Here is a 16386-nt window from a genome sequence, read left to right on the forward strand (position 1 = left end):
TCACTTCTTTAGTGCAATACAAATGAGCAGAACCCCTGTTACTGTGTCCTGGCCAAGATCAGACAGCTACAGTCAGAAGTATTGACATCACTGGGCAAAAGAGTATTACATAAGATCTAAAGTGGAGTAATCTGTACTTAAAGCTTCAGGGATCAAATGGTGCAACACACAAGGCTCGAGTGAAAGCTTGTACTCAGATTACATCTGGTTTCACAGAGCCAAGTTTTCAGATCACAACTGATTCATTACTTGCCTTGTTATGTTGTGCCACACCTTTATGACAAACATCAAATGTTTTCTTTAAAATACATTTCAACCACAGTAAGCTGAAAATAAATGTGTTCAAAACGTCTCACTTTTGTATTCCAATTTTTTTATTAATGTAAACACCAGCATCTAATGAACCAAATACTGAAAAGAAAGGCAAAAAAATGAGGGGTGTAAAAGTCAACAGATATCTGAGAAAAATCACATAAGGCACATTACTCCCCTGTTCACCAAACTTGCACATATCCATTCCCAAAGGGACATACCTGTCTCAAACATACCAGAATGTGAATCACCAAAGTGTAAATACAGTATTGCACTTCAAAAGTTCCCTCAGATTTCTAGGTGAAACAGCTCCCCACTCAAACAATATTTTGGGAAACTGAATATAAAGCTGGACGAGTGTCTTTAAATGAATGTAAAATGTAAATTTTCTTACAACAGTTTGTCTATACAGATAGCAAAAAAAAAAGTGTCATCCCCTTATTTTATAGTCTATTGTTATCCCACTTCAGCAAGTGTTTCACTTTTTGGAACTTGCTGGTGCCTTCTGGTAAAATGTTAGAAGAACCTGCAACATAACTGGACCCATCCTTAAAATGACTGACACAAAAAATATTGCCATTTCTACCCACATCAACAATTATAAGAAAGTGAACCTCTCCAAGTGTTTTTGGTTTTCATTCATTCTTAATATCCACCTCTTTGGTTGATTCAACTGAAAGTGAAACTGACAGTGCACTTAAATCTGTGGTCTTGCAATCACTTAAAAAACTTCTACAATGGCTCCATATGCGGCAGATTGAGACTTTGGAGACCTACAGATAAACAAATTATTTACATAACAGTTTCCCTAATATGTTAAAAAGGATGTGTTTTGAAATTTAAAAAAAAAGTTGCTGCAAATCCTCTTACACTCTCGCAAACACACATAGTCACAAATGACTCTGCTGCCTACTTTTGAATACCCAATTCAGACCTCATGTGCTCATACACCACGTAGCTGATGCTGACAGCCGGTATGACCTTCATGAAATTTGGCAGGATGCCACGGTAAAGTCCAAAGAAGCCTTCATTTTTCAGAATCTTCTTCACCATAACGTTCATGGGCAGCTGCTCTGATCCCTCCAGAGACGCTGAGAAAAAGGGAAAAAAGATCTAAAACTGCTGGATTCTTGATAAAAGCAGACATACTAGTGTCAGATAATGATGTCCGTGCTTTCATTTGTCATTAAGTAACCAACCAGGTAATGCCAAATGTTTTTCACCTTATATACTGTACATTTTTTTGTCACGTAATCAATCATTTCTCTCAAAGTTTATGAGCAATCTTTGAATCACGTGTGCGATAATAAAACCCACCCCAACCTGCAGTAACTGTTTTTTGCCACTTGGGGGCAGCAGAAATGAGCTGTAAACAACATTGATATATTATCACCTAATAAAGTTGAAATTGTAGAATTGTAACAGTTACCTATTTACAAATCCAGCAGATACGGTGCAACATTACCAATTATTTGGAGTTGTTTTTGTGTCTACGTAGTCTGGCTCAACAGATGTACATTGTTGAGATAAAGCCTACCGGATTTCCTTCCCCTTCCGCTATCTCTGCTATCTATTTTCCAAGGGCATCGTTGCTGCGTCCGGGGCTTAGCGCCATCCAGGCTTTCGTGATTGGTTTAAAGAAATACAAACAAGCCAGAGCCTTTTCCTCTATCCCAGAATAGATAAGCAGTGTAGCCAGACCACACCTCAATCAGAAAACAGCACTGTGGAGATGGAAATGCGAGAATAGTGTCGACCTGATGAATGTAAGTCCAATAATCAATTTCTTTCTAGCCCTAATTTTAGTCTCCACTAACTCCTGAGGGAAATATCTGGTTCTTTAGCTGCAAAATGCTTTTCACCAACTTAACGTTTAGTTTTTTAGAGCTTTGCTTGCAGGGGTGGAAAACACAAGACTAAATGCGGTGAGAGTGAACCAAAACAGTAAAGTTGCCAGAAAACTAATAAAATGAGCTTAATGACGCTGTAAAGCTCAGTAGAGCTAACGGGAACTAATGAGTTAGGCAGGTAATAATTCTCTGTAGGTTCATCACAACAAGGAACATCTTTCACATACAAATATGTATGTCATGCGATCCATTGTTCATTTAAAAATATTAATTATAGCTGCTTTAACGTAATATTTACTCAATCTTTACTTTGGCTACAGTAGTGCTATTTAATAGTGCCTATTAAGGGATATTTCTCTACCAATAATACAACATTCACAGTTTAATTGGTTAACTACTTTCTATATTTTTTCTAAAATTTTGAACAATTTTGAAATGATTTACTACACCATGTTAATCCCTCTGGATAAGACCATGGGAACACTGAGTAAATGCGAACAAGGCTAAATTAAAAGTTGACAGAATCTTGAATGAGGTTTGGTTCTCTGTACCTTGTGCCTGCATCCTGGTGCGGATCAGAGCCAGGGGGTAGCTGGCCAGCTGGCCACACGTGCTGGACAGGGTACCACAGCCCAGCAGCACCACAACCCCGGGATTGGCTGAGTCTTTGGCGTAGCGGGACAACCAGAGGTTCTTCAAGCTCTGGTGAGGACAAGGAAGTGTTTGTGTGTGATAAAGGACTATTAGTTCTATCATATTTAAGTGGCGTCTATTGAACATGCCAAGTGAAAACCCTTCACTGTTTTAATGTTGAATGTGGAAACAGCTTTGTTTCTACATTTTCCACATACCTCGTACACTGCCAGATCGATGCCAGCGTAAGGGATGATGCCTATAAGATTGGGAATGTAGCCCTTGTAAAACGCCTTCACTCCCTCCCTCTTCAGGATTTTTTTGGCACAGTCAAACATTCCTGAGTACTGTCCGGTCTTCCTCAGGGTCAGACGGGTTTTCATCACCTGTACGGACATAAGGGTTAACTAGGGACTGTTCCTTACCGGACAGCATTTCTACTTTAGAGCAGTCAGCAGCTGAGGCTTAACAATAGCAAGGTAGCCTTCAGTCTGATTAAAGCTAAGTAATATGTGAATGATTTATTTGTCATTATTGATACATTATGTTATTATTTAACCTTAACAAGCAAGGAAGGACATCTGCATTATGTTCTGTAATGTCACTCACATCTTTTTACTTTGCTCTTTGTTTTCAGGTTAGATTGAAAGAGGCAGGGTACAGGCTTATTTAGAATGAAAAGTATATGTTCAGAGAACAATTAATGTAGACCTAACAGAGACAACTACCATCATCAAAGTTTTTTTTTTGAAAATACATTTTCTCTAACCTGATGGTACTCTTAATTATTAGCCATTACCACAGGTACACCTGTAAATGCCTCCAACTCTGCTCACCTCCATGGGATAGATGACAGTTTGTGCTGTGGCTCCAGCCAGTGATCCAGCCATGAACCTCTCATGGGTCTTGACCTTCCCTGGTTCACTCGACAGCAACTTCTTAAACTAATGAAACACAGTAATAATAATAATAATAATAATAATAATAATAATAATAATAATAATAATAATAATAATAATAATAATAATAATAATACATTTTACTTTGGGGCGCCTTTCATAGCTCTCAAGGACACCTTACAGTTAAAACAGCAAAAATACAGTTAAAAAGGCAAATATAATTAAAACAAACAAACACATTTAAAAGACTGAGATAGAAAATTAAAAGAAAGCAATCTATCCATGAATTTGATGGAGAGTGGAGTTATGTGGGGTAGGCCTTTCGGAATAGGTGGGTTTTGAGGGAGGTTTTAAAGGTGGGTAGAGACTCTATAGTACGGCTGGATAGAGGGAGGGAGTTCCAAAGGCGAGGAGCAGAATGGCTGAAGGCTCTGAACCCCATTGTGGACAAGCATACAGAAGGAGTGAAAAGCAGTGAGGAAGAGGAGGATCCGAAAGTTCGGGATGGAGTGTAAGGCTGACGGAGTTCAGAGAGGTATGGAGGAGCGATATTATGGAAAGCTTGATAAGGGAGTAGTGCATTCAAACTCAATGACTATTGAAGACCGGTAGTATCAGTAGTAATCAACTTCAGCTGAAAATTGCATCATTTTACTCCACATCAATATTATGATCTTTGGTATTAAAACATTACATCAACAGTGACATGTTGCAGAATGATAATCTTTCTAGCACATAACCTGAGGTGTATAGTGTAATCAGTTTGGATTTACCTGCTCATAGGCCATAAATTTAATGGCAGTCTCAGGGGCAATCTTCAGAACGTTGATACCGTTTCCTCTCCACAGAGACATCAAGCCTCCTTCTTTTAACATTTGCTTAAAACCACCAACCAGGCTGATTTGGTTGCTCTTGGAGGAATGCACCTGTACAGAGAGATCTTGCATTATGACCCATTACTTTAAAAAGTTAACACATGTATGCAGTATTAAAGGCAGCATATTTTTACTTTTGTCATTACTGTAATTGTAATTCTGTAGTATGTTGTAGTATGAGATTATCCTATTCTGATGGCACACGTCATATTACTGTGTACATACTACAGCTACCACTGTTCAGTGACTCTGAACCCTGTTTTGATTGAACCATGTTTTTGTTTTGTCGGAAAGTTACGTTGGCCTTTAAGGAGTACATTCCATACCAAAATATAGAAGACAGAGTGGACATGACGGACAACCAATAATGAAAAAAAAAAAGAAATAATGCGTTTTGACACACCTGCATGAACACCTTCATCCTATCCAGCGGCGCGGTTCCTGTACGGGACACGGCGCCGGCCATGGCCCCCGCTGATAGCTGCTTCCACCACATACCAGTCGTCTTCTCCTTCTCTGTGAACTCATCTGGGATAGAGAGGCTGTCACCAATATCCAGCACCTACACACAACACAATACAATTAAATCACAGTCAGTCAGAGAACCTTTTCAATACTGTGTGAACTGTGTTTAGTTTCTATACATCAATAAGGAGGTAAAAGAAATTCTTCAAAACCTGTTCAGGGCCCCGTAGACTCTCAAAGTGATATAGGTCGACTTACTGTATAACCAAAACATGAGTTGGCTGCCAAAATAGACCTGTGTGAATTTCACTTAAGCTTTGTGTAATTTCAAAAGTCATTTCAAACCATGCTCTTGAGATCCATGTGTCATTCAAGTGAATCCCTCAGCTTCAAAACCACACAATTAGCAGCTTTGCCGCCAACTTAATGCCTGGCATCACATAACAAACCGCATGCCTTTATCCAAAGTCTTATATACTGTAACTACAGCTCCATGCTGTGAGATCAATTACATCATTGCACAGCACTTTACAAGACTGGTTGTTTAAAATATTTTTTTTTATAAACATAAAAAAAAAAGATTCTCACTTACAACACTGCAACTGCAATCTAATTTAAACAGACAGTTAAGTGAAAAAAGAAAGTGTGGACCAATCATCCTGCAATATAAAGGCTTGCATTGATATTAAGGATTTATTAATAGTGACATATTGTCTTTTTTACAAGATGAATGGAAAATATGTTTCCATATAAAAACAGGGCAAAACAACATGAACATTTGCATGATGTAATAAAATAGTGAGTAATATTCCAGCAATGAACACTCGCTTTTGTGACTCTATAATATATATCTACAGTATATATATATATATATATATATATATATATATATATATATATAACCGGAGTTGATTGAACACCTTTGTCTCACAGTCCGGAAAAAAATGGAACATTATAAGCTATTGGATTCAGTGTATCAGAATAGCTCAGGTGTTTACGTTATTGTTTCCACGCCCAGCATTATGGCCTTTCACCATTCGAGAGTTTTAAAAATGCTAATACAATACATAAGTCAAGGAACTAAGGAAAGATACAATAAGCACAAGGAACCCTTGCATTTGGTTAATAAAGAATTGTGACAAAGGTATGTACTGAGCGAGACGTTTTACAGTTGAGAAAACAAACGCTCTCTAGTGGCAACACTATTTCTAAAATACTGCAAACATATCATGACTGCAATTTAATGTAATTTATGGTCTGACATACTGAATATTTTAGTATTCGTGAGAAGCTAAAATGTATCAAGACCAAGTTTTCATTCATGACCAGTCGACAACCTGGACTGTGAGGCTAAATACACAAACCCACCATGTCCACCTCCACCAAATAGATCCCCCCATCGTCTTCAAAGTCATTGAAAACCCACTTTCCCTGTTGCTGCTGCTGAGGGTGCAGCAGAGCCATGGCCATCCAGTACAATATAGTCCCAGTGTTGTACAAGCTCCCCTCCTAAACTCTATTTCTCAGACTGATCAGGATCATTTACATAAAGTTCCCCCGCGTCAGATGTTGAGGGTCTGCAGATCCAATCCAGCCCAAGTGGAGAAACGTTGAATCCCGAGTGGCCGGTAACCATCGACGTGAATACGGGAGTGGGAACCTATCACTGCCATAGAAGTTACCAACCACTAGCTTTAGTCTCACGGATGCCTCAGCTCAGTGACTTGACTCCAATCCTGTCCTGTTCTAGACTCCCGTCCTCTCTCAGTGACGTGTCCCAATCCCACTGACAAGATAATCCTTGTGAAATTAGTTTATCTCTGCCTCAATTTAGCAGCCACAGGTACATTATATTTAACCTCCAAGGCTGTGCCAGTGAACGGATGCAGCAAACATCAGAGATTAGCCATTGACTGGTCCTGGCTGTGTCTCTGTCATGCAACCATAGTACAAGTCACAGTATATTTCTATAAAGCCAACAATCTACATGTGAAATTTCAGTTAAAGCATTGCAATTTGAATATTCTTTGTTTGTCTAACCCGCTGCAAAAGGTTTAGAGGTTAAATAATGTGTTTGATATTGATGTACAGTACAGGCCAAAAGTTTGGACACACCTTCTCATTCAAATGCGTTTTGCTTTATTTTCATGACTATTTACATTGTAGATTCTCACTGAAGGCATCAAAACTATGAATGAACACATATGGAATTATGTACTTAACAAAAAAGTGTGAAATAACTGAAAACATGTCTTATATTTTAGATTCTTCAAAGTAGCCACCCTTTGCTTTTTTATTAATAAGGGAAAAAATTCCACTAATTAACCCTGACAAAGCACACCTGTGAAGTGAAAACCATTTCAGGTGACTACCTCATGAAGCTCATTGAGAGAACACCAAGGGTTTGCAGAGTTATCAAAAAAGCAAAGGGTGGCTACTTTGAAGAATCTAAAACATAAGACATGTTTTCAGTTATTTCACACTTTTTTGTTAAGTACATAATTCCATATGTGTTCATTCATAGTTTTGATGCCTTCAGTGAGAATCTACAATGTAAATAGTCACGAAAATAAAGAAACACATTGAATGAGAAGGTGTGTCCAAACTTTTGGCCTGTACTGTAAATCAACAATTAATACTACATATTTAAAACAGGACCAGAAGGTTCTCACTCAGTATGGTAAATAAATCTATTTGTTAAATATAGTTTTCCAAGAAAAGGCCATCGTTCAAAAGTTAGGCCAAGCTTCTATCTCCACCTCTCTCCCTCCTTTTCTCACCTCTTCTCTGTAAATGAATGAGTCTAATCTATTGACACAGAACTACTTATCTGTTGCCAAATCCTCTCTTTCACAACTTTCCCTTTGAGTGAAATGGTTCTTAATGTGGCTCTTACGAAAGTCAAAGGACATAAAGATGGTTAACTGTTTGGCCTCCATGTCTCTTCTATTTTTATTAGAGTTTCTAACTAGTGATTTATTTTTCAATGTGAGAGCATTCTCAACCTGCTCAGACTGGCTTTGGCGTCATTACACAGGAGAACAAAACAAATACATATTTACCAGCACCATCCATTTAAACCAAAAAAAAAACCCATTAACAATAAGTTTAAAATACTTTAAAGCTTTGAAGTTTGGTCCACACCATATGGACAAAGACAGTACAGTCACTGAGTCATGCCCTCCCCTTACCGTAGAGTGCTTCCAGAATCGGATAATCTCCTGCAGGTCGGTGGCTGGGTTAAACAGGAAATGCTCTCTCCATTCATTCCAGTCCAAAGTCATAGTGCCGTCCACATCGATACTGTACAACAAGGAAAAGAAGAAGACATTTTTTTTCACATTTTGTATGTGTTGTTTTTGTCTCAAATTTGAACCTAATGTCGGGAAAAAAAGTTTTGTATTTTAGCATTGAAGGGAAACAACTGTGGACATTTTTGGAAGCACACAAGCAAACACCACCACACAGGCTAGACAGTAAATCTAATGTATTCAATTACAGAAAACATAAATGGAATGAAATATCAGGCACTAATTTATATTCCTTAAAAAATCATTACCATCACATTTTTTAAGATAAAGGTCACAATTTATCTTGTAAACTTCACGTCATGTGATCCAAGCCCCTCCACTAAAGAAAATGGGCTACTGTATTAGGAACAATGCTGATACTCTATTCCAAATCCCATTCACTTTCTAGACTAATTAGGCTCCTCCTTACAGTCAGAGAGAGAGAGAGAGAGAGAGAGAGAGAGAGAGAGAGAGAGAGAGAGAGAGAGAGAGAGAGAGAGAGAGAGAGAGAGAGAGAGAGAGAGAGAGAGAAAGAGAGATAGATAGATAGAGAAAGAGAGAGAAAGAAAGAAAGAAAGAAAGAGAAAGAGAGAGAGAGAGAGAGAGATTTGCCTAATGGTAACAGATAGTGGTAAGGGAGCATGCAAACAAGAAATAGGTCACATTATGAAGATTGAGGTCATCAAAACCCCCATTAACTATAACAGTATTTCTTTTTACATTCATTTTTACAAGTCTAATTTTTGATTAAATTAGCAAACAAAAATGCCTTAGTTTATCTACCTAGAAACACATTGTGTGTCTCCTCCACCTCTCCTTTGGTCTTTTCTATAATCAATCTATGTCCTCATCTGCTCTAAATGTTCATCTGTCCTTCATTTCCTTCCTCCAGTTTAGTTCTGCAGGATGACACACACATACACACTCATGAATTAGTCTCTGTGGATTTCAAACAAATCTTTCGTTCTGATTCATAGTCATGCACAACCTGCTTTACTTCTCTTTCTAGGTCTCACTATCAAGCCTGCTCTTGTACATCTGCTGCTTCTAACTTTGTTTACGCAAAGTCAGAACATATACTGTAGAGCTCACTGCATAAACCTGGCCTGACTTGCCGAGCAAACAATATCAAGTGCTAAACAGGATCCAGTTCAACAATTCAATTGTAACATTTCAAACTTGTTTCTTCATAAGTGTTAAACATGATTTTTCTCTACTGCTGGACATTTCTTCACAATTTGCTTACTTAAAAAGTGTTACCACGTAATATTAATGTCTGGTTTTTTTTGTTTTTGTGCTTCCAAGTATGACTGACTGAAAGACACATAATAAACAGGGTATACACGCATGTAGGTCCCAGAGCTTTGACTTATTATTATTTATTAAAGGTTTTTGAAGAATAATAATAACAAAATCATTAAATACATAATATTATTTTAGCATCAGGTAGCTCAATCAGCATTTATGAACCCAAAGCAGGGAACCAAAGATGTGTGGTATACCGAAAGTAACTATAGTCTGGAGCTGCTCCTATATCTGTCCTATATATTTTAATATCTTATAACCTTTATAGGCCTTTGTGTGTTGATGAAGTTTCAGGAGTCCCTGATGCCAGGGTTTTGCGAGGGTTCCATGCAATCTGAGAAATATTCTACAACTATTTAAATAGGCTACCGTACTATCATAGCTATATTGAGAAATGTGTATTAAAAAGTCTAGCCACTATCTCTCCACTTCCACGTCTACTGCAGCGGTTATCTTTCTCATTACCGTATTTACGGGCACAAAACTAAGCTTCTTTACCATAGTTATTTACACAACTTGCGTCTTTTTCTATTATATTAAGTTCCTTTAAGTAATGTATAGCTTTCTCTATCTTTATGACCGTTCATCATCATTTTACAACACCAAAACAACATGTTGACATATGTGGATGTTGATTTGCACGGAATAAAAGCGACGCAAGAACTTTTGAGTAAACTTTAAACACGATAGCCTACGTATTCTCGTCATTTTTAACAAAGGATGTCGAAGACGGTATTAGCTTAAATGTTTATTTCATAGCTCCAGAGGAAAGCAGCCACCGAACATTTTAATTAAAGAGACTAAACCCTGAACCGTTTCTTCTACTCGTAGGCTATAAATCACTGTCTGCAAGAAAAAAACAACGCAGGAAATTAATCCTGTGGCGACATTAACCGACGAGCCAATGAGGAGTCACTGCAGTCAACGAGCATTATGATTGGATGGGTGCAATTATTATGGATAGGCTAGTAATATTTTATCTAACACTACTTGCAATACTAATACTGGATATTGTTTGTGGGAATATAAACTTAAACTAGTAGAACATTTTAATTGAGGTGGTTAAAATGATTATTATTAATGTCTGTCTAAATGTAATAATAGACATGTTTTTACTATGAGGGTGCAAGTTTTGATGACATCACAGAAAAAGTAACACACATATGTAACTTACACAAGTAGGTCAGAACATTATGTACAAATGACCAAGAAAAATGTTATAACAAAAAAATAGATATGTACAGCCCTGCATACCAAGAAAGAAAGAAAGCATTTATTTTATGTCTTTATATTATTATTATTATTATTTGGTAATTAAAAGTTCAATATGTGTAACATGTAGGCTAATTCAAATGAAATCAACTTTTAAATGTTCTTGAGGATTTATTTATTTATGTGCATAAGTAAAGAAAATATTAGTTATTATTTCACACAACTACAGTGCTGATAAACAAATCCTTTAACTCATGGAGGAAGCATGTGGGCTGTTCATCAGCACAGACTTGTTATTTAACTACAATAACAAAGAAGTGAATAGTATAAGTGTATAAATTAGGGCTGTCAGCATTACCGCGTTAATCGCGATGCCGGCCGAGCATAACGCGTTCATTTTTTTAAAAATCGCATTGATCGCATGCCGGCATTTATTAATTTATTTTACACTTCACTTGTCTTCGCGCCGTGCCTAACAGGCTACTATTTTGACCCTTTGCCGCACCGTTAGTTATCATCAAGCCGTAATACCTCCTGCTGCTGCAGGCATGATGGAGAAATGCAGTAGCAACACGATTCCGAATGGCGCTTTTCATTTTCCAAAACTCCCGGACGGCTCGTAGACAAGTTGAAAGCCATATGCACATTGTGTAAAGCCGAATTAAAATATCACCGAAGCACGTCAAGCTTGAGCTACCACCTACGAGCTAATTAATGTGACTCAGGTTGATGCTACCCACTAGCATGCTACCCACTCAGGCAAAGCAGTATTTTGGAGAGCGCTACGAGTGCTACTTGCCTGTGGATAAAACCAAATCCAAAAAAATTACTACAGCTCTTACAAAATGGGTGGCAACTAACTGCAGACCTGTCAGCATCGTAGAAGACTTGGGTCTTAAAGAAGTACTACGGTTGGCAGGTTCTGACCCGTCTCATTGCCGTCGAGGGGGACAGTATAGTTTCACAGCCTGTACTCCACGGAACACTGCAAACGCTGTCTCATGAACCGGTGATCGCTGGACGTCAGTGAGTAATCAAAATTATTTAGGCGTTACTAAACACTATAGTGACTCTGGTAAGGATAGGGATTTTTTGTTTTTTAGTTAGTTACTTGGAGGAATTGTGCACTAATGACAGATTCACACATTTTTCTTTTGTTTACAGTAAATAAATATTAAACAAATACAAATCTTAAAGTCAAGTTCATAAAGTAACTTTCTTTGCATTCATTTGATTCCCAATCAAGATACACTGGTAAGAATTGCTTCCCATTGTTAATATGTACTTAAAAACAGTTCTGAAATGCAAAATAATAGAATTTTAATCATGTGATAAAAATATGCGATTGATCGCGATTAACTATAGACAGTCAGCAATTAATCGCGATTAAAAAAAATGTTTTGACAGTCCTAGTACTAATATATTATGTGTGCTAAAACTGTGATTGCATCAGAAAGATACTTTTTAAAAGGATATGTGACCAAATCAGCAGTGCTTGAGAAACAAAATTACATGGACCCATTTGTCCCAGAAAATTCCAAATTACAGGTTTTTTTTTTAATCAGTTTATTTTAAGATAAGATTTTCCTATTATTGATCTACATGTTTGGATACATTCTCTAACACAGTCAGACATCTTGCCAGCTCTTTATCATGTGCTGTTAGCTTTCAGCCAAGTTACAGACTGAACTGGTTATCAGTCCCTCACACTGGTCCCCACCTTTGACATCTTAAAGGTTCATGAGGGTTTTGGCTTGGATCCACAAGTAAGTAAGTAAGTAACAGAATATTTTCATAAGAACCTCTACCCCTCTGGCAGGCGCTACAGATCCCTGCGCACAAAAACAACCAAACATAAGAACAGCTTCTTTCCCACTGCCATCACACTACTGTGGCTAAGAGGGGGCATCCACACTTTGGCCACTCACCCACTTCTCTACACATTACATACTTATCATTCCAATATGCATTTACATATTACTTTTTGAACTTTACATCCACACTTTACATGTGTACTTGTCTTGATATTATGTCTTATTTGTATTTTTGTACATTATGTTGATATGTGCCATATGTATAGTGTTGTCTCTATTGTACAGTATGTGTCTATATTACTATGTGTCTATGTTACTACTACATGTGTATTTGTTGAATGTATTAGAGAGTTAACACATACCAAAGTCAAATTCCTTGTGTATGCAAGTATACTTGGCCAATAAATCGGATTCTGATTCTGATTTAACTCTCAACTAACTCTTTAGAGTAGAACGAATACTGCAACGTGACCTTGCTCAATTAAAGCTAAATTAAGCAGAAATACCTTTGAAGGATCTTCTGCGCCTCCTCTTTGCTTATGTCCATTCCCAGATCTGCAAGTGACTGCTGTATCTCCATTAAGTCTATTTGACCTGTTGAAAATAAAAACCGAGTAGAATTCCTGGCATTTGGTTTGACTTTTTAGGTACATTTTCATCATTCATGAACTTAAAAGTTTGCTAGGTAAGATAATTACACCATACCATCATCGTTTTTGTCCAAGCTCTTGAAGGTGAGTCGTAACTTCTTCTCATGTTCCTTTAGATAATTGGAGAACTCGATGAAGTCAAGCCCGTCATCTTTGTCTTCGTCTCCAGAGGACATTATTTCCTAAATAAAACACAGAATATTAGAAATTCCGTTTAGTTTCAGAGTATCAGAGTCTGATGGCTGTCGGAAACCCTCACTGGGTGGTAGGAGTGGTTTTTTGGTGAAGTCTGTCATCTCCTGTTTGTACAGCAGCTGCTTGAATCTGCCAGCTGGTGGCAGAATAACACAGTCAAATCCTCCTTTGAGTCTATATTTCCTGCTTTGCTTTTATTCATTTAAATCTGAATTGGATCACTTTTTATTAATTTGCAAAGTGCTATGTAAATAAACACTATCCTTGTTTGTAGAGAAATTGTCTATAATCAAGAGGGGATTTCATTCAGTCTTGCTGTATTACATTACATGTCATTTAGCTGATGCTTTTATCCAAAGCGACTTACAATTGCTATATATGTCAGAGGCCGCACACCTCTGGAGCAACTAGGGCTTAAGTGTCTTGCTCAGGGACACATTGGTTGATGTATCGCAGTGGGAATCGAACCCACGTAAGGCATGTGTAATATCCACTGCGCCATCACCGCCCCACCGCTGTAGGTGCACAATGTTGCACAACAGTGTGCCGATTCGGGATCAGAATATAAACTGAAACCTGGACCTTAGTGTTACTATTGAATATTCCCAGATAGTAAGGAGGCCATCCAAGCCATGTAGATGGGTGCAATCTACATGGAAATTATTAACGGAAAGGAAAAAAGTATTGGGAAAAGTCAAGTTTTAAGAGATGACTTGTGGACACTACTGACTGAATGAGGCAGATTAAAAAGCAGCCAGTGCTCATACTGATTACCTCTTTATGATATTCGTATCACAGATAGTTAAAGCTCCTGTTTTACAACATCTGGCCACACACAGCTGTGACCTCTAAACCTTTTTTTCTTGACTCAGTTATCAGTCAATTATCAGACTGATGAGGAATGTTAATATTATTTGATCAGCGAGGATGGGACCTTCCGCTTCAAGTCACAGCCCACAATAAAAGCTCAACTGCACCTACAATTTAAACTATGAGACCGTTTCAAACATGCTGGCCCGCCTTTTCTCGACCCACCCTGGACCCACCCTGCTCCTTGCAGGCCTCAGACTGCTGTTATTTTTGTAGAGAATCCAGATTTCTAAAGAAGCCAGATTGTTTAGGTAAATATGCTCCAGGTGATTTGTTTCTATCGGAGTATAGACGTGTTAGAAAATTCTGTTAGATTAGATTCATGACTAGAGTTTGGGTTTAGGATTGGTTGATCAGAGATGGTTGAAATACTCCAGATTTACTGCTCTTTCATCTTCCCTGCTCAGTAAAAGTCCTGCATTCAAAATGTTACTGTAGTATCAGTAAAAAAAAAAAAAAGTAACATCTATAACAACTGGACAATGTGACATAATCAAAAGTTTCAGAAGACCTTCCAAATGGAGCTGGTGGTGAGTTTTCTAATCTCTTTAGGATATGTTTGATGTGTGGTCTATGAAGAGGTGACATCACAACATTATTACTGGACAGGGGCCGTGTTTACAGTAGCTTAGGTTTGATTGAAAATCAGAAGCTGCGGTATTTGGAAATACTGTTGAAGCGATTAGTTGATGAATTAATGACACATTTTCATTTAATTCAATTATCAAGCTAAATTTACAAATATTTCTGGTTCCAACTCCTCAAGGGTTGTGACAAGCTGCTTTTCTCTGTTTTATATAAAAATAAAGTGAATATCTGAAGGCTATGGACTGCTGGTTGGACAAAACAAGACATCTGAAGATGTCAGCTGGGAATGTGTTGAGTCTATTTCACTCAAATTTGTTTCAAAAACATACTCAACAGATTATGAACTGATAATGAAAATAACTGATATTAAAGTAAAACTTACAATAAAGTACCATGCATCTAAAAACTGTATTCTGTGACAGTATTTGAGTAAATGTACTTAGTTACTTCCCCTGAGGCCCCTATTGTTAGGGTTGTTATGTATGAGTAATTGCGGTCTGTTCCTTCAGGAATGCAGTACTACATAAACCAGCCTCTCTGTGCCAACTGTCCCTCCCTATGAATGGATCCATGGCGGTTACCTGAGCTGCATCTTTCCCGGAATTGATGCCCATAGCAGCCAGGCCTGCCTTCAGCTCGGACACATCCACTTTTCCATCCTTGTTGGTGTCCAGCTTGGCGAACAGATCATCGTACGTTTTCGACGCATCTTCGGCGCACTGGCAGTCCGTAAAAAACAGCTTCCTTACGACTTGATACATTGTTGAACTGAGAATGAAAACAAGCTCTACGCAGACATCAACTTGGGCAATAAAACTGCACTGGAAACACACACACACACACAAACCGATTCCTGTGGCTGATGGCACTTCTGGTTTGAAGCAGCAGGATCTTCCCGTGTGGTTTCAACGAGATTTCCGCAATTCAGTTCAAGTTGTAGAAAAAAATCCTTTTACATCGGTGTGGTAAATAATCCGGTAAGTAGGACTACGTAATGTAGATTTAGTCTACTAAAGGCAGTTTATGGATGAGGTAGGTTGACAGCGCTGAGCAGAAGGGTGGGGATACTCGGTTTAGTTTGATTTAGAAGACCTCCTCTTTTCTGCCCGCACATACAGAGACAGACACACCCTCAGCAGAAACACAAGTGACACATTTATGGCGTGTTGCCATGAGTGCCATAAGTGCCTGATTACACAGGTGATATAGCCTAGACGTAGCTGCTGTGATCGTGCTTTTCCTTCATATAGTTCCATTTCTTATTTATTTTCCCAAGCTTTTAGTTTCTGCTTTTTGAAAGTTAGTTTGTCTTTTGTTGTGGTTTTTTGTGGTTGTGGTTCCCCCCACACACACACACACAAATATGCATATTCATATGGTCCTAGTCCCCATATAGTGTGCTCCAGTCGATATATACAGTCTGATTCA

The 16386-nt window shown here is 38.0% G+C and overlaps 1 protein-coding gene across 1 annotated transcript; it reads right to left on the reverse strand.

The window, feature by feature from the left end:
- Positions 1–352: 352 nt before the first annotated feature.
- LOC114561274 (calcium-binding mitochondrial carrier protein SCaMC-1) lies at positions 353–16127 on the reverse strand. Its single transcript, XM_028587181.1, has 10 exons — positions 15540–16127; positions 13361–13487; positions 13162–13249; positions 8226–8337; positions 4973–5131; positions 4468–4620; positions 3632–3739; positions 3014–3181; positions 2714–2864; positions 353–1403 (listed from the first exon to the last, which is right to left on the reverse strand). The coding sequence occupies exons 1-10, from the start codon at positions 15717–15719 to the stop codon at positions 1222–1224; spliced, it is 1428 nt and encodes a 475-aa protein (XP_028442982.1). The 5' UTR covers positions 15720–16127; the 3' UTR covers positions 353–1221.
- Positions 16128–16386: the final 259 nt, after the last annotated feature.

Source organism: Perca flavescens, chromosome 9 (assembly GCF_004354835.1).
Source record: "Perca flavescens isolate YP-PL-M2 chromosome 9, PFLA_1.0, whole genome shotgun sequence".
NCBI lineage: Eukaryota > Metazoa > Chordata > Actinopteri > Perciformes > Percidae > Perca > Perca flavescens.